This window comes from Gouania willdenowi, chromosome 14 (assembly GCF_900634775.1).
Source record: "Gouania willdenowi chromosome 14, fGouWil2.1, whole genome shotgun sequence".
NCBI lineage: Eukaryota > Metazoa > Chordata > Actinopteri > Blenniiformes > Gobiesocidae > Gouania > Gouania willdenowi.
This window is the reverse complement of record NC_041057.1, coordinates 13,669,817-13,694,495: the sequence shown is the minus strand read 5'-3', so window position 1 is coordinate 13,694,495 and position 24,679 is coordinate 13,669,817. Positions and strand designations below refer to the sequence as shown.

The 24,679-nt window shown below is 38.0% G+C and overlaps 2 protein-coding genes across 3 annotated transcripts in view; one reads left to right on the top strand and one right to left on the bottom strand.

The window, feature by feature from the left end:
- Positions 1-27: 27 nt before the first annotated feature.
- cdkn2aipnl (CDKN2A interacting protein N-terminal like) lies at positions 28-2,110 on the bottom strand. Its single transcript, XM_028466992.1, has 3 exons — positions 1,839-2,110; positions 342-447; positions 28-268 (listed from the first exon to the last, which is right to left on the bottom strand). Exons 1-3 carry the CDS (start codon positions 2,048-2,050, stop codon positions 260-262), a joined length of 327 nt encoding a protein of 108 aa, XP_028322793.1. The 5' UTR covers positions 2,051-2,110; the 3' UTR covers positions 28-259.
- Positions 2,111-7,005: 4,895 nt separating this feature from the next.
- The window catches only part of jade2 (jade family PHD finger 2), a 157,500-nt gene continuing 139,826 nt past the window's right edge, over positions 7,006-24,679 (top strand). For both annotated transcript variants that reach the window (XM_028466125.1, XM_028466124.1), the window contains exon 1: positions 7,006-7,496. The gene's annotated coding sequence lies outside the window, so the exon portion shown is untranslated. The remainder of the gene's footprint in view (positions 7,497-24,679) is intronic.

The window sequence follows — 24,679 nt, the reverse complement described above, 5'->3', positions numbered from 1 at the left end:
TCTAAATAATCAAAACACAATAACACCTTAAGAGAAGATCATTTGTACTTTATTTAAAGCCCCTCCTTTAAAATTGTACATGTAAAATAACGTGTGCATCACGATTTTATAAACAGCATCATTCAAAGGAATGCAGCGAAAAGCATTTCTTCTGTCTTGACAATAAAACCCTAAAAATCTCCTACACTCAGTTTAAGAAACAAATAAAAAATGAAAACACTATAAAACCTCAGCTGCACTCGCTCTGGATCCGGTGATGTTATTGATTCTGTGGAGGAGGAAGAGGAGAATCAGTGACATATTAGTTGACCTTTAACATGATTGTGTGTTCACACACTAACCTGTTGCTGCTTCATAATCTCATCTCTCGTCTTAAAGACTGGAGCGTCCTCCACCTCGATGCCTTCAGCCATTTCAGTCACTTTCTCCAGGAGCTCAGCGCTGTAGCTGCAATTAGACAATCAGTGTGAGAACACATTAACCATGGAGCTTTGTCATTACCACTGCAGCAGGAATAGAATTATATGTATTTATTACAACTTAAGCTGGGACAACACGTTTTCCTTGAACATTGAGTTAAATTTCAGACCAGTACAAATGCATGTAATGAAAATCTTTATATAGATGTAAACAAACAAAAAAAACAATACACACACATTGTTTAGAAAATACTGACTTGTACACACACACACACACACACACACACACACACACACACACACACACACACACACAGATATACTGTATGTGTACTTTTAACTATGCAAAAACACTTTGAGCTGCATTTTCTATGTATGAAAAGCACTTTTTATAAATAAAGGTTGATTGATATACACATATATATGTATCTGAATATATATATATATATATATATATATATCTTAATGTGACTAAATGTAAGGCATGAGTCGTTTCCCTTCTCAAAATAAACATATTGGTGAAATCAACCATGTTAAAACAATTTTAAGAATGTTCCAAATGGTAATTTAATTGTATTATAATGATCTATAATTTACCCTTCAACTTTACAATTTCTTTCACATCTACACCAACAACAATCTTAATCATATTGTTATTTTTAAAGATTAAAATCAATGTAATCTGTTAAAATTTTATCAACCAACATCTGCAAAATTACACAGACTAATTTTTTTGTTAAGTTTACGTAAGAAAAAAAAAGACATGATTATGTTTTTCTCTTTATGCTCCTCCACCCCCAAAATACATACATTCAAACATAAAATACAATAAAATAGGTGTAACACCATGTTTGGACAGAGCTGATACATACGTTATGTTTCTAACGCAATATTCAAAACTATTTAAACTCCTTTTGTAAAATTCTATAATAAACTTTAGTTTGTGTATATTAGTCTCAATAGGGCTGGGTGATAAATATTCAAGCTTTATCAAGTTTTCTATTTTGGCAATATAGAAAATTACAATATTGCCTATATCGGTATACAATAAACATTTTTATAGCTTGTTTTTGATCAAAATGCCTGTATTTAGGAGTCGGAGTCGACACTTTTGTTACTTCTCAGCTGCATGAAAAGCACCGTTTGATGGATTTCAATAAATGCGCCTGTGTGACATTTAGCAGATTCATATCGTACATCGCCATTTTGAGTAAAAAAATATCGAGATATGAGTTTTGGTCCATATCGCCCAGCTCTTCGCCTCAGCTCCCTCTCCTGGTCCGCACGTGTGTTGCTTTGGGTTTTGTTTTTATTGCGTTTATTAAAGCATAAAAACTAATTTCTAACCTATCTTTTTAGACAGACCGTTATTCAGGCCAATGCTGGGTTAGCTTAGTTACATCTGTTCTGGTCACTCACCGACAGCCCATGAACACATTGTTGGCCCAGACCATGGACAGGGACAGCAGCTGGTCCAGATGTTCTCCCTCGAAGTCGCTGATATTTCTCAGGATGAATTCCCTCCGTGGCTCCCAGTGTTTATCGCTCTCCCAGTAACCACGATACGTCTCCACCCGGTCCGCAGCGGCTCGGTTTTGGAGGAGGAAATCTTCTACGTCCTGAGCAGACATGTTGAGCTAAAGTGTGTTTAGTTCTGCTGCTGCTGAGACAAAGAAAGCCCACTTCCGGTTTTACAAGAAGATAGCGGAAGTGGATTTACTTTAAACAGCGCCGCTTAGTGGTTAACAACAATACCTACATAAATGTTGTTTATCTCATTTGATCAATGGGCGTTAATAAACTAGTTTGATATAAAATGGGCCAAAACAGAAAAAAAAACCTGGAATGTTTATTTATTTTAAAATAAAGTGACAGCCCAACAATTTACAATTAAAAAAAAAGACTGCAATCATGCAATATAAGCAAAAAAAATAAATAAATAAAAAATTGCATGCCTCCTAATATATTGTGAAGTTTCATTGAATTTGTGAATTTGGAGGGACTGAGATGTATATCAGAACTTTATGGAGATCAGATTCATAAATTCCTTCTGATATTTTTAGCCTCCAACATTAGCCCATGTTTTATTTTTGATTTACTATTACAGTAAGGCAAAAAAAAAAAAAAAAAAGTATTTGGCATCCAGGAAATCACATTGTATGATTTTCATAAAATTTATTTGTAAATTTTTGCGTAAAATAAGTATTTGACACCGACAACTCACAGAATGGAACTTCTTCTTTAAGAAAATCTTTTATCCTCCACTCGTTACCTGTATTAATGGCACGTGTTTGAACTCATTGTCTGTATAAAAGTCACCTGTCCTCAAGAACTAGAGGAGCAATAATGTTTAAATTATCATAAGATCCAGAGGTGTTTCCGACTATAGGCAGACTAATGTAATCGCACAGGGCCCCGCGAGCCACTGGGGGCCCTAAAGCTGAGTCGTCGCCGTGATCTGATGAAAATGAAATTTACTTAAATGTTTTTATCCCTAATAAGTTTCAAAATAAACGTAGGCTAGTATATATGAATAAAATAAACTGATCATAATTATGTCAATATGAAATTATGAAAATGATTGGCAGAAACCTATTGTTCGGCAGATCGTGAATTGTTTAATGGATTGGGAATCTCTCCATGTAGTTTGACAAAATAAGAGTCCCCCAAACGTCATCTTTCACTGAGCCTAAACACTCAGTTTTAATTCTACACCATCTTCTCTTCTTATACCAGTTTCACCCTGAGGGCGACCAAAGTAAACATGCAACACACTCACTCACTTACATCTCCTCACAGTTTCCCATAGAAAGAGCGAGAAAGAAGAAAACACAGCCAGAGCTCCTGGGTATGTGTTAATCTGGGCAGCAGCCAAGTCATACAAGTCCTCACTTTATGGAGTGAACTAAGCCATTAGGATTAATGCCATCACATACTCCCCCACCCCACTCTCTCCCCGCCCGCCTGCTCAGACTGAGATGTACACTGATGCTGAAATAATACACTCTGCTGTAGTTAACTTTGGCAGACACCTAACTCAGCAGAAGCACGGAGACAACAGGGAGCCCTTTCACCAGCACAAGGACACCATTCCACTTTTTCAGTGAGAGGAAGTCGTTAGAAAAGCATTGCAACTGCAATTTGAAGAGTCATTTTGAATGATGCACCTATTTTGGTGGAGTTGGTAGGGCTCAGGTTTCACCGAAAATCGATAAATCCTCTCAAAACAAGTCTTGAGTTTTCAATTTAGGATATAGATTCTAGGGTCAGGGTTCCCCCTTGTTTCATATATGTTATATTCAAGGTAAAGACACTTTGTCACTTCTTACAGTTGAAAACTTCACAACTACTTGAAATATCCCCAACATGTAGCTTTTATTTGCACAGTTTCACTCCAATTGGTCTATCTGAACTGACCTCAATAGTTAGTGCTTCTAAACCAACAACCTGTCTTTTAGATCCAATCCCAACTCCACTATTCAAATATGTCCTTCCACTAATTAGCACTAACATGGTGAACTGGGTCAACACATCTTTAGTAACAGGTTATGTACCACAGGCCTTTAAACGTGCGGTAATCAAACCTCTCCTTAAAAAAACCCTACCCTCGATCCAAGTGACTTGTCCAATTATAGGCCAATATCCAATTTCCTTTTTGTTTCCAAAATTCTTGAAAAAAATCACTGCAGGTAAACTTTGTGATCACCGACATAGGAACAATTTATACGAGTGCTTTCAGCCTGCAAATATATGTTGAGTTTCATTTACACAATGGTTCATGTTTTTGCTGTCATTTCTACTTTTCCTGCAGGCCAAATTAGATGGTCTAAAGGGCCAGATTTGGGCCCCAGGCCTTGAGTTTGACACATGTGGCCTAATGCGTATTTTTTACTTGTTTTGTGATACATGCACCATTTAACCCAGATCAGGATGGACGCTCCTCCTGAATAAACGTGTGAATCTCATCAGCCAAGGAAATTGCATTAGTGCACATTAAAAAGAGCACGGGGAAGGTCCTGCAGGTTATTTTTCCCCCTGGGGAAAGCACTACCGGCCTGCCTGTGTAATGTGGAGAAACAAAAACAGCAGAGTGGAGGTATCGGTGCGATGCTGCTGTTCTTGCATTTGAGTTTGTGCCAGAGAAATTCCTCCTCTGTGTCCTTCACCGCCTCATTTCACTTTGTGTCTCACTCACTAAGGGACACCTGATACAAGAGTGAGTCTGCATGCACCTGACATCTCAGCTTATGTGTGTTTAAAAAAAACGAATCTTCCCATTTTTCAACTCGAAATAAAGATAATTTGTCACTGTTTCTCTTGGATGTTGTGACCAGTCACTGCAGGAGTTAAATGCTGCACACATTTGATACTTACTCAGCTTTTTAAGGATAATGAAGATGGATTTGCTGGCAAAAAGTGAATAAATAAAAGAAAGCATTGTCCTTTCTTATAAGGAGCAGAGGACACTGGATGGAAGTAGATAACATATCGATCAAACACTTTCTTCCCCCTTTGATATGGATTTTTTTTGGAGAAAATGTGAAGAAAGGTAATTCACTTGACAAGCTTTGCCTTTGGATCGCTGTACAAATCAATCCACTGTGGAGATACACTGTCACATTCAGTACAGTGCAGTGCAGCCTCTGACCTTTACTCTACTGAAGCACAAGCTTTCACTCAATTTATCCAAAGACTGTGAGGAATGTACAATTTACACTCTTCAAGAACTCAAACATGATTAAACTACTTAATACAAAGATGTTGTATTAGTTTAATATAAATATAAAGTAATAACTTCCCATAAATCACATTTTATTAATCTGCGGTCTCATTTAAAAGGACACATTACAACTGTTTGACGAATAAGTCGGCATGGGTAAAATAATTTAACTGTAAAGCAAGGAAGCTCTGTCTGTCTGTGTGTTCCTCAAATATCTCTGCGAATCAGGCTCAGACTGACCTGAGACTTTCAACATGGCTGCTGCTTGGTTCAAAGGTGTGCAACGTTGGAATTGTTTGGACTACAATGACACCGTTCAATAACATAACTTTATTTAATTCGGGACAACACAATTAGACATAGTTCAAAAAACAATGAATGAAACAGATGCTTTGCAGAGTATATAGCCGTTGCTAATTTCCGACTCTTGTCCCTAGTGGGCTTTTACATAACACAATATGTTGTATAATATTATTATAATTAATGCACTATAAAGTAAAAAGTACACATGCTAAAACTACACCCTATAACTCAACCTACATACAACCATACCAACAGGCCAATTAACAACAATCATAGGAAAACTGCACTAAAATAGATAGAGAAATACAGCACTAGCACTACATGTGTTAAAACACATTGTTACACACAACACATCAGGAAGTGTCATTTATTAAACTCGAAAACCATGACTTGTACAATTGTCTTATATTGGTTCAGTGGTTTACTTCATATTACTTCTATACTATACATACTATACAATACTATATTACTTTAGTCTTGTTTTGTGTGTGCTTGCAGATGTTTCCCTTTTTTTAGCAAGTTAGTTTTTTTTTTGTTTTTTTTACCTCAGTTTGAAACACAAATACTTGTGTATATATAATTTAGAAAGTGTCTATTCGTACGGTTGCCGTACGGACAAACCCCGGTGCTATTGGGACGTTTACCAAAGTACAAACATAGCGTTAAGGTTAGGTTAGTCTTAGTAACGTGACCGAAACTGACCAATGACTGACCTATCACGTGACCTAAACAGGCCAATGAGGAGCACTGCGTAAGGATAGAATGTTGGTATATTGATACGGCAACCGTACGGATAGCCACTGCCTATAATTTATAATTTGCTGAGGATTGAGCTTAATTAGAAACTTACTGTGTCAACGGAAATAGGAACACACACACACATATATATATATATATATATATATTTTAAATAACCACCAAAAAGAGAATAAGCAAATAAATTACGAGTTGAATCATTTATAAACATGTGTTGCACCTATATTAAAGTATCTAGTTTTTTTATGTGATATATTTTGATATTTTTAAAATGCAACTTTAAATTGATACAGATACATTTTTATTTTAAAGTTTATATTTGATGAATTATTGAATGAAGTGAACGCTACGGGCCGGATTGCGCCCGCATGCCCTATATTTGACACCCACACGCTCTAGATTGCTCAGCACTGTAGCAGGTGGAGGTTCAATGCCCGGTCTGTCCTCTCCGAGGCGCACTGATCCAACATTTGTGTGTGTGTGTGTGTGTGTGTGTGTGAGAGAGAGAGCCAGTGCAGTTTGCAGTCAGTGAATTGAAAGTACGCCATAAATATGGCGCCAAAAGAGTTTTCAAGCCGGTGCTGAGCGCTGCGTTCTACCCAGCGGGTCGCGTTGTTTTTGGGCACAGGGCGAGGATGAGGTGGAGGAAGATCAGAGGACACTAAAGGTAGTCACCGAGGGATTTTTTTTTTTTTTTTAATTTAGAAGGAGGGACGTTGGTTTGCAATATTTTTTTCTGACTCATCGTTTGGAAATAAATCGCCTTTTTTTTTTTTTTTTTTTTTTTTTTTTTTTTTGCGCACTCCTCCTTCCTTGTGCTCAGCTCCCTCCCCCTGGCACTCAGGAGGAAAACAGTGGGTTGTGACACCACGTTTGAGGCTGGTTTGCGTGTGTTTCTTAAAAAAAAAAAAAAAAAAAAAATGCGACATGCCTTCCTGTGAACGGTCCGCCTCGCGCAACGCGCCGCCACCGCCACTCCTCCTCCGTGCGTCCTGGTGAAGCTCCGTGCGTTTGGACACTTTGCAAAGGTTGTTTTTTCCCCTTCGTCATATCTTTGGATTCGGACTCAGCTGTCGTGGCTTGGCAGTGCTGTCAGCACGCATCGTGAGGGGAGGGGAAGTGTCCTGTCACACAGCGTGGACCAAGTGTGAGGGAGGGAGAGGGGGTGCTAAAACAGAAACGGAGCAAAAAAAAAAAAAAAAAAACCTGCTCTGCTTAAACTGCATGTGCCTGGATCTCAATGATCTCCTGATATCTGGGGACCAGGAGCGAGGACTACCACAAGCTGAGCGATCAAGGTAAACACACATGGAGACTAGAGTGTTTGGCCTGCTGGGTCCACTTTGCTGCTATTTCAGGGCCAGGCCAGCAGCCGTGCGCACTTTTACAACCGTCAGCTTCTCATGTGGGCAGAGGAGGAAGAAGAACGCGTGTTTTATGATTTCACTGTAAATAATTAGAGAGAGAGAGAGAAAAAAAAACCCTGTGCGATATGAGAAACTTGATCACGCTGCACATGTAATTCCTGGTGGAATTAAAGTGTGCGCTTTGGTAGTTGGAAACAGTCCAGGTTTAATTTCCCTATGAAAATACAACAAATCAGCTTTTTGTTTTTTATTTAAATTTGTATTTATTTATTTTTTGCAGAAAAGCTTTGAGACATGTAAGTTTTGAAGTTGCATAGGGAAAGAAGAGAGGAGAGTGTTGTGGATATGGATGGATGGATGGTGGGTGGGTGGTGGCACCAGCACCAAACCTTCACAGTATCTGAGGATTTATGCAGGGTGAAGGGTTTTTAGGAAGGCTGAGCACGCAAGCACACATCAAGGAATTAGAGCAACTCCTCTCTGCCTCCTCCTCCTCCTCCTCCTCCTCCTCCTCCTCCTCCTGCTCCTGCTGCTGCTGTGCAGATCTGTCTGGCTTCAGAAAAAGGGGGAGTGGCTGTTGTTTACATCCTCCAAGCCAGAGCTCTATCTGTTGGATGAGTGAGGTAGGGATCTCCACCTAAGGGAGAGAATGTGGATGTAGATGAGGATTAATGGAGGGTGTAAGTGGGGCTTTTTTCCCCCCCTCTGCATTGTGACCACCTACACCTCCTAATTGCCAGTTGAACCTCTGAAGAATATCACGCCTGCCTATTAGTGCTGATCATTAATGGATGGAGCCATTTATCTCCTTTTTCTAAGCTTAAGATGTGAGGCTGGAGTGGCTCCAGCTTTGAATCAATTAGGATGGGAATCATCCTGGGACTTGTTAAATGTTCCCAGTTGTGACAGTAGATCCCCCCCCCCCCCCTCCTTCTTCTTCTTCTTCTTGTTCTCTCCTCCACCCCCACCCACCTCTCACACACTTTTTAAAATCATCTGAGCACACACACACACACACACACACTATAGATCAGTGGTTCTCAAACTTTTTTTTGGCTCAAGTACCCTATATCTCAATCCAAGAACAGTACCCCCTTTGTCCGACTGCAACATTTTGCATAGAAAACTATTCAAAACAACTATAGAGCACAATGATGGAATGAATGAGTGATAAAACACATTAAAAAAAAAAAAAAAAAAAAAAATCTCGTTTTGTAAATAAGTGGAAAGAAACAGTATTTAGTGCAGAGGTTCCCAACCTTTTTTTTTGGATCATGACCCCATTTTGATATCAAAATTTTTTGGCGACCACAAATAATTATTTTTTTCTTCTAAAGTTTGTTTTTGGTCATGTTTGAGTTAAACTATGTTTATATTTTGCAAAGTGAAAGTATAGAACAGTTGTTAAAGATTGTGTCTTTGAAATAATAATAATAAAAAATTTGAATAGATTTATTTGTATTTGTATTTCGAGCAAGACTGACACTTTATTTGTTAATTTTCCCCTCTCTCTCTCTCTCTCTCTCTCTCTCTCTCTCTCAAGTACCCCCTTTAGTGTCATCACATAACCCTAGGGGTTCACATACCCCCATTTGGGAAACCCTGCTATAGATCTATATACATGCACTTGCCCACATCCTTTCTTTTGCTTAGTATGAAACTGTAGATGAGTCATGGTGTGCAGCCTCCATTCATCCCTTTACCCCCACTCACATAAAGAAACACTGCTGTCTCATTTTCTCACACACACACACACACACACACACACACACACACATCTCAGGGCTGTTTGATCTCACCACTGTTTCTAGTCTGCATCCACTTTCATTCAGCCCATTTCTCCCTTTTCCTCCTCATCCATCACTTCCCTCCTCTTCCTCCAGCCAGGCTCATACACCCAGTTCCAGTCATGTGACACTCAAGCACGCAGAGCATTTTAAAGCCTCGTGCTTGTACACACACGTGTTGTGTAGGTTGAAAAGGGGGTTGAGCTGGTATGTGTGTCTGTGTTTATGTCTGCTGCGTTGAGCGCTGAGCTCTGATTGGCTGTAAAGGGGGGTAAGGATCCCCACGTGGTGTGTTGTATCACATTAGCAGCTACGTAGTAAAAGAGGAGGATGTGACGTAATCTGGACCCTTCAGCTTTTTTTTTACACACACACACACACGCACACACACACACACACACACACACACACACACACACATATACACACACAATGTTTAAGTTCCAGGGCAGGGTATGATTAGGAAAGTGTGTCACAGATGAAGGATGGGCACCTGCTGAGAGAAGGAGGATTTTGTGTGCGTGTGTGTGTGCGTGTGTGTGTGTGTTGGCATGTCATCAGCTCTCTGCTGGGCTCTGCTCACTAACTCACTGACCTACAGACCGATCAGCAGGTTGTGCTGTAAAGACTCGGCACCTGCTGAGGAGGATTTTCCACGCGTGTGTCCAAGCAGGTTGTAAGTCTGTAAGACTACAAGTTTGACCCAATGTGTTGGAACAGTTTTGATTTGAAGTCCAAAAAATAAAAAAAAACAAGCTGTAAATGTGAAAATGTAGCTTTTTTTTTTTTTTTTTTTTTAAATATGCAATGCTTATCAATAGAGGAAACTGTTCAGCAGCCGAGTCCATCAACGTCTTGCCTTGACACAATACCCCCAAATTTCTTTAAAACTGTTTTAAAGTCAATTGTCACTGATTTGTGTCAGATAATTAACTGCTCATTCCAATCAGGCACCGTACCAAAATCCCTGAAAGTAGCTGCTGTGAAACCTCTGTTAAAAAAGAGAACACTGGATGCATCTATTCTGGCTAACTATAGACCAATCAGCAACCTTCCATTCATGGCCAAGATCATTGAGAAGGTGGTCTTCAACCAACTGACTCAATTCTTAACCTTCAACAAAATATTTGATTAATTTCAGTCAGGCTTTCATTCTCCTCACAGCACAGAAGCTGCTCTTATCAAAGTGATCAATGACATAAGGTTGAACACTGATTCAGGAAAAGTATCTGTTCTCATTCTATTGGATCTAAGTGCTGCATTTGACACTGTAGATCATACAATTTTGTTGCACAGATTGCAAACATGGGTTGGACTAAATGGAAAAGTAATGCAATGGTTTAAGTCCTACTTGGAGGAGCGAAGTCATTTTGTAAATATTAGAAACTTTGAATCTGACAGATTAATAATGTCCTGTGGGGTCCCTCAGGGCTCTGTTCTAGGACCCTTTCTGTTTAGACTTCATATGCTTCCTTTAGGACAAATTTTACAGAACTGTAAAGTTGATTATCAGAGCTACGCAGATGACACACAACTATATCTATCACTGAACCCAGATGACTATGGTCCCATTGAGGTGTTGTGTGACTGCTTAGAAAAAGTAAACTGCAGGATGAGTGAAAACTTCCTTCAACTAAACCATGACAAGATGGAGGTGATTGTCTTTGGTAATACAGAACACATTACTCCAGTTTTAAAGTCTTTACGCTGGCTCCCAGCCTCAGAATAAACTTTAAAGTTCTGCTGCTGGTGTATAAATCTGTGAATGGGTTTGGTCCTGAATACATCAGTGAGATGTTAGTCACTAGTAATGTAACGATTAATCATAAGACAGTTAAAAATCGATTCATAGGTGTCACGGTTAACATCAATTCTCTGAAAATTGAATCGCATTACTTTTTTTAAACATTAGAGTGCTGTATATTTATCCTTCTCTTGTCCAAATGCTGAGGCGGAGGGCGGAATCTGCTACTACTTTGTTTCTGGCTGCCTTCTACTCTTAAACATGTTCATATATGATTCCTTACCCCCTTGGCACCGAAATGATATCTGTAATATTACGTGAATATCTGTAAAAATCACGTTTATCTATTAGCTCTGTCTGCTAGCGCATAGCATCTCTTCTTCACTGCTAGATTAGCTGCATACCAACCGATCACTGGGTTACCAGCGCTGGTCCAAACATATATCTGACGTAAATACAGTGCAATGACTGTTTTTTTTTTTTTTAATGTCCAATTGTTAAGGTAAAAAATACATTTTCAGTGGGACTTTTAAAAAGAAAATGAACTATTATGCAGTTTTGCATTGTTTACTATAGAACCAGAATTTAAATTAATAGGCTTCTTCTTCATTTGTATTATTCTTTTATTTATTTCATTCAAGATTTATTTTTAGATAAATTGCATTGTTTTGAATAGTTTATCAAGGGATTCTTTTGACAATGAAAAATAAAAGGAAATAGTATAGTATTTAATAGTTTTTTTCCCAAAAAAAAAGGAATATTTTTCAGTCATCATTTGTCTACAGTCCCATTTTGTAAAATAAACTGTGAGAGAATCGTACCGTGAACTTCGTATCGTGAATCGTATCGTATCGGGAGTTAAGTGAATCGTTACATCCCTATTAGTCAGGTATGAACCCAGCAGGTCTCTCAGATCTATGGACACAGGTCAGATAGTGGAGCCCAGAGTTCACAGTAAACATGGTGACGCTGCTTTTAGTTGTTATGCTGCAAAGAAGTGGAACAAACTGCCAGCAGAGCGGAAGTCAGCATCCAATGTAAACATTTTGAAATCAAAGTTAAAGGCACTCTTTTATTCTACTGCGTATGATTGAGAGGGAGATTTTTGGTCATGTTGTTGATGATTTTTAAATGTTTTTTGCTGCCGATTTTAATGTTCTTATTGAATTTAGACTGTTGAATGTTTTCTGTTGCACATAAAACTATGTATGATTCGTGCTGATATCGTATCTGATCGATATCGTTATCGGCAAAATCGCCCAGCCCTAGGCTACAGCATGTATTTATGGAAGGTTTTGTCCCTGTATGTGCTTTACAGATGACCTGAAGCATCATTAGCACTTACGCTAACATGCTGTTCAATTCATTGAGCAGGAGATGACGTCAAAGTAGAGAGGGGGGTGTGTTGTACATGAGGTTTTTTTTCTATGTCACTGAGGCTCAGTCATGTTAGGGAGGGATAATTACATTCTACACAGCTGCTCACATTACTGGGAGATGCTGTACTCTACATACTTCATGATGAAAGTAATCAGAGAGTGCTTCTAGATTTTAAGTGATAGTAATGTATGTTTTTTAACCAGGATGGTCGCATTGGGATTAAAAACTCTTGTTTTAAACAGAGCTCTGGGATACAAGCTGAAAACTGAATGAAGGATCGTTTTTGTTGGTGTGTCGACCCAAGACCGGTCCTCTAGAACCTCATCCAACATGTTTCAGAGCTGCTCCCCATGGTCCACCACAGCTGGTGGTAAAGCATAGCTCGTTAGTCTTACAGTAGAGCTGCATGATGACGACATGAGCTTCAGGTGTGTTGGAGCAGGGACTTCTTAAACATGCAGGATGAACCACTGCAGTATGTTACCGTCTCTTGCTCTGTATGGTTTTCTGTATGTATGTATTTATTTTAATTATGGCAGCATTCATCTAATATACAGAGCAACGTGATACACTATTAGTGGTAACCTCTACTGCAAATGAGGACCAATGTACTTTACACTTGTTTTCTATCTGGGGAACATTTCAGAGCAGCAGGCTGCTAATAGAGGTAAATGGATGCATAATGTTGTAGAAAATGTGATGCACTTGACTGTGAATATTACTGTACCTTTCAGGTGTTTTCATTTTGGGGCTTATTATAGCCTGAAATATCACCTGAAAGAAGCAGCAGATGTTTTACATGCATGGTGTTTGCTAGCGCAGTTACTCTCTGGTGTGAACAACGATTTAAATGTCAAAGACGAACACAGATATCATGATACACTAAATTGTACAGAATATTTAGGGCTGTTCTCTTCAGTATTGATCGTTCTCATTGTTAACCCAAGCCAAAGCTTAACACACTGATACTTTATGTAAAGTTTACCATCCAGAAACAGTAGCAAAGTGCTATTCATCAGGCTTGCTACTCTGTTAGCTCCCACTGGTTGTTTAGGCTTTCTTTGTCGGCTTGCTCGATGCCTCTGATTTAGACTTCCAAAGAGAAGAAACCGGGAAAAGTCTGAAGAGTGCTAGCACGGTGATGGACAGGCTGACAGATGCTGCCTGAGCTCCTGATGGGATGGGTTTATGGAGGACGTCTGTGTGTGTTTGTAAGGAGACAGGGTGAGTAAACAGCAGACTGAAACAGTATGTCACACCGTATTTTACTGGTTGAACACTGGTATATTTTACTATTCGCAGTGACAACTATTGGTATCTCTTATGGGTTTGAATGTTTAGATATTGTAATTCAAGTTTTCTGAGCAGGGTTTGAATGTTTTCGTGTATAGAAATCCAGATGTTTAAGATTCTGTGTTGTTTTTATAAATAAAAAGAATAATTTAATGTAATTGAATTTTCCGAAATGTCAGGTGACCCCACATACGGTCCAGACCCCAAGATTGGAAAACAATTTAATTTAAGATTTAATTCTTATTTCTATAGTTTTTATCATTTCCTGGTCATCTCACGCCTGGTGTGGGACCAAGACTGACACTTTATTTATTGATTTTCCTCTCTCTCTCTCTCTCTCTCTCTCTCTCTCAAGTACCCCTTGTAGTGCCACGTACCCCCATTTGAGAAACAATACTGGACTCAGCATCCAATTTGACCCCAAGGTTGATTTATATAGTAGTTTCCCTATGGCAGTGTTAAAACCAGGGCTCCTTTAATAATAAAAAAAAAAATGACAGGAAATGTACATAATGTGTCCTTGAACTAAAATGATTTTGACAGCTCTGCTTTAGATGATGGTTGCCCCACAGCATGAGGTGTACAGTAAAGTATGTATAAATGATTACAGGATGAATGGATGGACGTTCTAAGGTGGAGATACTAGTGCAGGTCAAGGAGAGAGAGAGGGAGGAATGAGAAAGTAAAAAAAGTCCGTCACATCCCTCATGTGGACCCTAAAGCTCATCATCCATCCACCTCTCTGTGCTTCTTATCACTCCCTCTCCTCCGCCCTGTTGCTAATGAACTCCAGGCTGTGTTGGAGACAGAAGCTATGGATCGCTCCTCCATTTATTGCTGTTTATTCTCTCCTTCCATCCTCCCACCTGTCCTCCCACTTTTTACCATCCTGGGTTTTTTGGCTGCGTCCCAGCCTCACCTCTTCCACTGTTTGTCAGCAGATCTCAGGAGATGGAACAAGAGGCTTTGGTGCCTAATGCTTTGGCTTTCACTTCTTTTCTTCTTCTTCTTCTTTTCTGTTTACACATTTCTTCTTTCTCTGTCTCTCTCTTCAGTTTTCTGCTCACTCATCCCTGCCTGGGCTCATTATGCAGCAGAGGCAGCAGTGGCAGCATCAATAAATATTGTGTTAATGTTCTGGTGGCTGGAGCCAGCAAGAGGATAAAGGAAAAAACCATTTGATTTCTGTGTCTTGTTTGTTTGGCGGATGTCATTTCCCGTGCACAAGAATAGAGCGCGTTATAAAAGAATCAATGTGACAATTTTATATGTTTACTCAGAGGTCATAGTAGTCATAGTATTGCATTATCCCTTTTTTCTCCCTTTTATTTGCTCTCACTGACCACGTTTGAATCCTTCTTGGTCATCGTTTCTATAAAGTACTAATAATGATAGTATTTATCCTCTGCAGGGTTTTTTTTGTGATTGCTCTCTTTTGTCGCAGAAGGAGGCTTTGAGGTATTGCTGTGCTCGTAACATATTGTAGATTGCAGCATTGTGAGGACTTGATTATACCTCTAATGGCCATAATGGCACTGTTGACATTGAGAAAAAGGAAAAAAAAATGAGTTGGAAAAGTACTGGGATGAAGTCATTGTTTAACCATTTCCCTAAGGTGAGCATCTGCAGTTTTTAGCATCACTGAAACTCTTTTTTTTTTTTTTAACCTCAGCAGCAGCAAAAGCTAACCTGTATGTTTTTTTTGTTTTTTTTTTTTGTTTCATTGTTATTTTACTCTTTGCTTCAGGAAGTATTGCTCCCCTAAGTGTACTAACCAGACCACACAGGCCTCTGTATTTGACATCAGGTCCATCAGTTTCCTCCCATTTAGCGGATCCCCATAGAGCATTTGGCAGGTGGGAGGAGTCACGGGCGGAACGCTGATGGGAATGGTGATGGTGATATCAGCGTCAGAGAGTGACTCACAGCTTCTCTTAAGTGGGTTTAAACCTTCCAGTCAGGAGGTGTGTGTGTGTGTGTGTGTGTGTGTGTGTATGCCACACAGGGGAGTAAAATAAATGTGCTTTTTTTATTCATTCATTCATTCATTCATTTATTTATTTGCAACACGGGAAAATGCACATTAATGGACATGAACATGTAAATGTGCCAGATTGCAGCCACAGGCTAGTTTCCATCCGTAGTCCCTGGCAGGTTAATGTTCTGTACAACAGAAATTACATTTAAAAACAACAGAAGAAAAAAAAAAACTCTAAAATCAGACAGCATGGACAGTACAATAAAATACAAAGACTTAAAATATAATGACATCTAGCTGAGGACAGACCAGAAATAAGGTGATCATTACAGCTAAAGTGCAAACATGCTAATATTTAGTCTTAAATAAGAAATTGCACCTCGCCCTTAGCCTGGTTAGTTGTTAGTTAAAGTGCTAATATTATTACGCGTAATAATATATGTGCCTTTTCTCAGGTTTGCACTTTTGCACGCCTGTTGGTGTGGTCATGACACAGCAAGCACACAGGCCTTCTGTTGTTGTGCACGTGTGTTGATGAGGTAAATACATGAAACTCCACATTACACACACACACACTGACATTTAGATTCCTTCAGGTGTGTTTATTCATCTCCTCCCTTTGACTCACTGTTTAAACATCTCACTCTTTTAGATGTCTCTCAGCGGTACCTAATGAATCCTTGCCTTGTACAAAACTAACTCTGTGTAAATGTGTGTGTGTGTTTGTGGGAGATGGCCTGAGGCCAGTGAATACACTTTAATGTGTGTAGCAGGGATCTATGCCCTTTACCTGGTGTGTTGTGCTTGTACACTTGGCATTAACAGGGCACAGGTACAGCTGTACGGTGTCTGTCTGCATTCACTGGTTCTGCTGCGTCATTTTTTGTTCTGGCTGCTGTCATTTCAGAGGAAATGTTGAGTGTTTGTGCAGTGGGAGCTGACCTGCCTGTTAAACGTGGTAAAAGGCAGCCTCATATTTCTGAATGTCTGGTTGACTTTAGTTTCACAGGTTTATACTGAGCAGGATGAAGACAGAGAAACTTGACCGATATGTACAAATTCCAGTTTCCTGAAATATGATATATGAATACCTGCATTCAAACTAGGGCTGAACGATAAATTGTTTGCGATATTATAGCAATATCATAAAACGCAATTTTCTAATCGCAAAGGCTGCAATTTTTTTTTTTAAGATTTTTTTTTCTTGTGCTGTCCTGTTAAATTCAGAGTGTTTAAGAAGTGCAGTCCACATGTTTCATGAAACGTAAAGTTAGTTAGATATCTTGAAGCGGTGACGCCACAGATTTGTTTGCTTTATTGTCGTAATCTGTGCTTTAAAATTTATATTTTATATTTATTTAAAATTAAAATAAATCTGAAATGATTTATTAGGGATGTCCCGATACAGTTTTTTTCACTTCCGATATGATACCGATATTGCAACCTTGCGTATTGGCCGATACCGATATTGATCCAATACGATATCAGCACGAATCATACATACTTTTATTACTTATTTTGTAGTGTGGAATGTTAGAAAAGGCTTGATCAAGTGATGTTACTCAAACAGAGAGTTACTATTATTATTGTTAAGACGCGTTAGGCGAAACAAAATAGTCAGATAAGTCAAACTTTATTCAACTCATTAACAATATCTCTCAACATTGTTCAGGTTTAACACATAAAATAGAGAACATTACATTTTGACATATTAATTTCATACATAAGGCGCACCTGATTATAAGGCGCACTGTCGATTTTTGACAAAATTAAAGGATTTTAATTGCGCCTTATAGTCCGAAAAATACGGTATATCTGATTTTAGATGCAGTCCGATAAAATCCAATATCCGCTTCCTGACTGATATCGGACCGATATCAATATTGGATCGAGACACCTCTATTTATTATTAAACAGATTGATTTATTGCTTGTGTTCATTGAAAAATACATGACAAGAGGCCCTTGAAAAAAAATTTGCATATTAAATCGCAATCGCAAAATTGAGGGAAAAAAAATTGCAATTAGATTATTTTCCAAAATCGTTCAGCCCTAATTCAAACCATACAAATGATTGAAAAGAATAACAAAGCAGCAAAAACAGTAAGAAAATGAGTCTGTGTATTTCTAAATTGCTTTATGAAGTCATTATTCTGCATCTTAACCAGCCTTTGTGTAGCTTTCACTTGCATTTGTACTGTAACAAGTTGGTAGTTCAATTCCCTATGTATCATGATGCTCCCTCCACCATACCCATTAAGCTCATCCTCCTCAGCGCAAGCATGGAGTCGCTTCACCTTTGACTAAAGTCAACTTTGGAAGTAGTGTATTTTTCTGGGATGCCCTGCGGTGGAAAGCTTGCTGTGTCAGACGTTTGCGTGTAAACACTTGTTTCAATGACTCCTATCATTGGTTACCTGTTATACTTTAGTTTTTTTTAAACACAATGAACCTGGTTTTAATGTGGACCCAGGACCGTGTTGGTTTAAACATCTGGATGGACTAATTATTTTATTATTTTATTATATTGTCTTCTCACATTTCAATTAAAAACAATTACATAAATGTGTCTTAATAATATGCCATTTTAACAAACTGATGAACACCAACAATAAATCAAGCAGTCTAAACTTTAGGGACCAATCCTCTCATATTTCTAACACCTTTTTATATAATTAAAAGGTCACCAAGAAGGAGGCTTAATACGATGACCCTCAATTGATTAAATTATATTTAAAAAAGATGAATGGATTTCTCTATATACTGTGAGCATTTGTAATAACCAAAAAATGTGTGCTTTTATTTTGAAGGACATTTCTTTATGCTTCCGAGTTCCATTATTTCTTCTAACAATAAGAAGCTGTAAATTATTACTTGTGCTTATATTTTTTTCCCATTATGTAACTACTGACAATATATACAGTACTTTACCTTTTTGAATTGGAATTTTTGATTCATTTGTTTTAAATTTATGGAATAAAACATTGTGAAGAAAGGAATTTTTCGAGCACAAACCTACACATTTTTATTTCATTGCTACTGATGTGATGACATGTATTACGTCAAACTGCACCTTATATCGATGACTTTCAGTGATTTAGTCTCACAGCTTGTTTCTAAGGGCTGTTGATTCTGAAGCCAAATCATTTGAGAATTGATTACCTATAGATTTTTTATTTTATTTTTTTTTTTGCATATTTGTCTTGTAATGACTTTGTTTTGTATATTATCTTAAAATTACATGTTCTATTGGTTAATGTGTTAGATGCATTGTCACACCTTCTGGCTTTAATATAAACTAGTTGCTTTATATCAGCAAACGAGGTAGAAAATGCTAATTTTAGTGTCTCCATATTTTTGTTCTTTGTAGCGTAGCTGCAGACAAGAATATGTAATGGTAATAATAACATAGTGCTTACGAGGTCGAAGGTTAAGGAATGCATAAAAGTTATGAAAGATAATCAGCTCTGCTTATTTCTTGTTTGTTTTCCCAGATTATGTTTCTTCTTCCGTGGGCAGTCAGGTTTAATCACTTTAGTTTCAAACACACAACACTTGGATCCGAGGGAGGAAAGCAACACACACAGGGACACTAATAAACAAACACGTGCACAAATCTCTTTCCTGAGAGCACACACACACACACACACACACACACACGCCACTGCCGTGGAGAGATGGCTTGTTATGAAGCAATTTATATGCAAGGATTCTTTATCTAACTGACCAACCTCTGGCACCCGGAGCAGCCCTGAGCATGAGATGATTGGTTAAAAACCTCCCCCCAAGAGATGTTTAGGTTTAGTTTGTTGGTTTATGTATGTTATCGTGACTTTTACATGATGCTTTCTCTGCTTTCTAAGCAAAGTATCCGACACACATTCAGCATTTCTTGTGGCTCTCCGCTCCAGATGTTCCAGCATTCACTCAGTGTCTATTTCTGTTGACGGATCTGCCTACGTTACGTCATGAGCTAGACTGCCTACTCATCTTTAGAGCGGGCTTTGTGTGATTGTGTGTGTCGTGCCCACCGGTCCTCTCCAGCTACAGTCTTTTAATAATAGATTTCTTGTTGTTGTTGTTGTGCTGATCTTAAGTGCTGCAAAGTGCTAAAATAGACTCATCCCTCACTGAGGTTTTTCTGCAGAAGGAAATGCACCGTCATGTGTTGGACAAACCGAGGCCGAGGAGGGACGGACAGCAGGAACGACAGACAGCCTCACAGCGGAGTAGCATACTTGCAGACAGACAAACAGATGGCAGGCAAATGGGTGGAGAGGCAAAGAGTCAAGCAATCAGACAGACAGAGCCAAACAGATGGCAAGCTTGCAGTTTGACAGACAAATGGAAAGAAAGACAAATGGGATTCAGAAAGGTCTGGGAAGCTGAAGTTAGAGCTTGTTTTTTTTATTGTTGTTTTTTGGTCAGAAAAGAGCACATTCTTTATTTGGACGACCTTTGGCATGTTTGTTAGGCTTTTTCTGTTGCTGTGAGTTGAGGAGATAATTGAAGCTACAGTCAGTTTAATGTTAAGAACACTGGCTGTCATTGAGTGTGCTGTACAAACTCATTAGGAAAACTCAGTGCTTTTATCTTCTCTGTTCCTGCAATTGTCCTTCTGTCTCTCATTCATCTATCATTCTCTGGTAAATGTTTTACTGTCTCACCTGTTCTGTTATCATGTCATCCAAATGTGGAATAATGAGGTTCACTTTTGTTAAAAGCTGTCAATTCTACGCCTGCGTAGAATGTGCTCATTTTTTTGGTTAAAGCTGCTGGAGACAAACCAGACAAATCTATCGATGCACCGATTATTCGGCCACTGAATATATTCGGCCGAATATTGCAAAAAAGCGACATTTGGTCTTCGGTTTTGTGAGTTAAATTCAAGACCGAATAGTAGCGTGTGACGCAATGACGCAATCAAACAACGTGCAGTGATTTTGAGTCGGAAAAGAGTGTGCGCGTTGCTGCAGGAGCACAGCAGCAGGAGCAATAGCTCCTCCTTTTCAAACACAAGCACAGCAAGACTCTCTCCCTACTGCTCTCCGTCGTCCGTCACCACGTAAACTGTCCAGTTCCACAACCGAGTCCGTTGTTAGCGCTGTGAGCCACCAATCCGTAAACATGTCATACTATTCAATAAACATTTACTTTCTTTAAAAAAAACATGTCTAAAAATGTATTCTATGCTATTTATGCACTATTTAAAAAAATAGTGAGAAACATAACAACCGCATTCGATATTCAGCCAACCATTTATATGTTATTTGGTCTCATTGATGAATAAATTGAAGATCATTTACGCAAAAGGTTGAAATTGCGGCTCAAAAGTGTGTTTTTATTTCCACTTTAAACACACCATTGACATTTATGGAAAGTTTCGAGCATTGCATTGAGTTTTATAAGGCCCTATAAAATCCATTACATTTTTTCCAAATTCCATTAAACTTTTTTCCCAAATTTTGTGTTTTCCACATAATTAAAAAAATAAATAAATATATATATATGTCTATATTTCTGAAAGCATAGTTTAAAACCCTTTTCAGGAAACAAAATCATAAATAAAACCCCACAATTTAACAAAAATGTATCTTAAAATAAATATGTAATTTAAAACTATGCCTTAAACTCCAGTTCAAAGATAAACATAAGTTGTATTGACGCGGATTAGTCTGTCGCCCAGATTCTGATCTGATTGTTTATTTTCATTTTTAATTATTATTATTATTTATGTTGACATTTATCCACAAGAATTGTGTTTACAGGGTCCCCCACGGTTCTGAAATTCCTGGAAAACTTATGGAGTTTGAAAAAACAATTTTCCAGTCTTGAAAAGTCATGGAATCATTTAACTGTTTTGGAAATATTTTCTATTTGATTTCATATTTAAAATATATTAAACCCCAAAGATGTTGAGCAAGTCCCTTAACCCTAACACCTTGTGTTATACATCGTTTTGTATAAAGTAAAATCCTATAATTAAACATGTTAGCACTTAATTAGTTGTTGTTTGGGGTGAGTATTGGCAAGGATGCAGCAATACGCTACGTATCACGATACGTATCACGATGCGATATTATCACAATATATTTGGATATTCTACCCAGTTAATATCAAAATTAAACGTTGAGATGAAAAATCAAATTGTTATATATGTTGATCAGAAGATATTGATCATTCAGGACAAATTGAGTTAAAACTATTTGCTTCAAAACATCCTATTTATTATTTATTATTAGTGTTTTTGCACATTTTCACTGAAAAAAAGAAAATGCATCATAAAATAAAGTGCAACAGGTAACCATTGCAACACATTGAAAGCATTGTAACCGCTGTAAGTGAGAACATTAAGGATAAAGTACCCTGAGCAACTGAAAATGCGCAAAAATAAGTAAAAATGTTTCCTATAGTGTCAGTTTGAACTCTGATCTGAACAGATCATATGAAAATAAAATGCTTGTGCATACATATTGCATATGTGCTTTTTGTTACTGAACACACTGACCTGAAAAGTGAGGAAAATAAAGTGCAAAAAACATATATATATATATATATATATATATATATATATTTTTTTTTTTTAAACGATATAAAAAGTATTAAAATCGACACCCAAAAAAATAGCGTTTTTTATTTTTTTATTTTTTTCCACACCCCGAGTTGTTGTTTAATGTTACATTCAATAGCTGATGCATCGTTATTTAAAAAGTATTGCAAAATGGGTGCCGAAAATATTTTTTAAAAAGTTTTGAAAAATCATTGTGAAAAAAGTGTGCGAACTATTCAATTATCTTCCAGTTCTGCTGAACATTGATGTGTTGAGTTCCCTTCCATTATAATCTACTACTGGTTAGGGGTGGGAACCTCTGGGTACCTCACGATACGATACAAAGCTCACAATAACGATTTTCTCACAATATGATTGATATATTGGTCAGAAATCAATCTACGATAATCTATGACATAACAAGAAAAAAAAAAAACATTAAGTGAAAAAATACAGTTTTTATTTCATATCTCTGAAAGACAATACATTGAATAAGTGTCCTATGAACAGTGACACCATTTTAGTGCAACATTTCTGTAAATAAGTGTCAACATACCAATGTAAACAAATAAGTATCTCTAATAGTGCTTTCTGTAAACAAAAAATAGGGTCTTTCCTACCAGTGACACCATTTTAGTGCAGTATTCCAGTAAACAATATATTGGTTCCTTCAACAAACAGTGACAACATTTCTGTGAAGACGTACCTGCACATTTAAGTGAAAAAGCAGAAAAGAATTTGACGAAAAAAAATAAAAAAAATTGATCAATCGTGCAAAAATATTGCGAGATATCGTCACACTCGTACTGCTAGTGCTAATAGATATTGATGCTGGTGTCAAATTACCAACAAGCATTCGTGTTGAAGGTGTTTTCTTTGCATGCTACAATGTTTTCGCGAAGCTCTGATCTGCTTGGGATGCTGTAAATCTTTTAGGACTCAATAGCATTTATTGGCCTCGCAGTACGACTTTATTAGCGCAGAAGGCGGTTATTGTTGTTGTTCGCTTAAAATAGGGAAATCAAAAGGAAGAGAAGCTCCCCAGCGTGAGCAGGCTACTATAAACTGGCTGTGAGTGTGAACACCTTCCTGAAACAGTCCATATACAAAGCAGTCAGTGTTAGAGCAGGAAAAGCTCTTCTCACTACACTTTGAAACAGTTTGTGTTCACACTAAAGGTTTACCCACCTAATCAAACCCTGTGTGTGTGGGGGTGCATTAGAACCGCACACGGGATTTCACCCACCTGCAGTTTTGGGGTACCCATATACCTTTTAGATACCAATGGTCCCCTTTTACCCGCACAGTCAGACGCACACACTGTGCTCTGCAGTGTCATCGTCAACCAATTAATTAGCCCCCAGGTGGCCAGGCTCTCCCAGCATGCATTAGTCAACCTTGCTGTGAATGTTTCTGGCGCACACACAGCCGCGCTCACAAGTCGTGGCTGACACAATTTAAATGAGAGCTACTTCACGAAAGCCGGCGTGATAAATCAAACTGGATGTATTTGGTGCACATTCCTGTCGTGCCATTTCATCCTGTAGCCTTAGTTTGTTTTCCATTTAGATTGTTGGCGTTGAAGAGGGTGACATGTTGATATAATAGAGATTATGAATCATCCTTCATTGTGTAATAAATAACAGATGTACGTTCAATGTTTTCCATGATGTCAGACCATAATACAACAAGCTAAAGTACAGCACACGCACACAGTGTTGTTAGGGATGCTGCCTCTGGGCTTAGGTTGTGTGTTTGAAAGCAGTCTTATGTGGTTTCCTGGGTTTTTTGTTTTTCTCACAATCAATTTATGACTAGAATAGTTTTCTACCATTGTTTCAGAAAGTTGCTGTAAGGCTCAATTTTCCTGATTTAGTGCAGATTGGCACATATTTTGAGAACTTGTGGTTTTGGGTGTCTAGCTTTTAGCTTGTAGATAAGAACACAATTATTGTTTTTTTGCCATTTTACACCTACAAGCAAAAAGTGGCTTTTCAAGACTCAAAAAGTAATTTTTTGGGGGATTTTGTTTAGCTTTCTGCAACTTTTTATGCCACATTTTTACTCCAGCGTCCTTCAAGTAAATAGTTTTACATAGGAATATTTACAATATGCAGTTTCGACAGAGGTATGACATCGACCCATTAGATGCTCATTTGGAAACATCAGGAAAGAAGCATAGGTAACGAGAATACGCAGAAATTTGAAATCTGATTTTACCTTATCATTCAGCACTTAATATGTGATGAAAAATTATTTTTGTAGGTTTATTTTTAAAAATACAAAAAGCATTCCTCTCGATCAGCAAGTGGCCCAATATGTTGCTTTGTGTGACATAAATACAGCAGAATTAAGAGACTATATCACGCTCTGCTTTTTCATC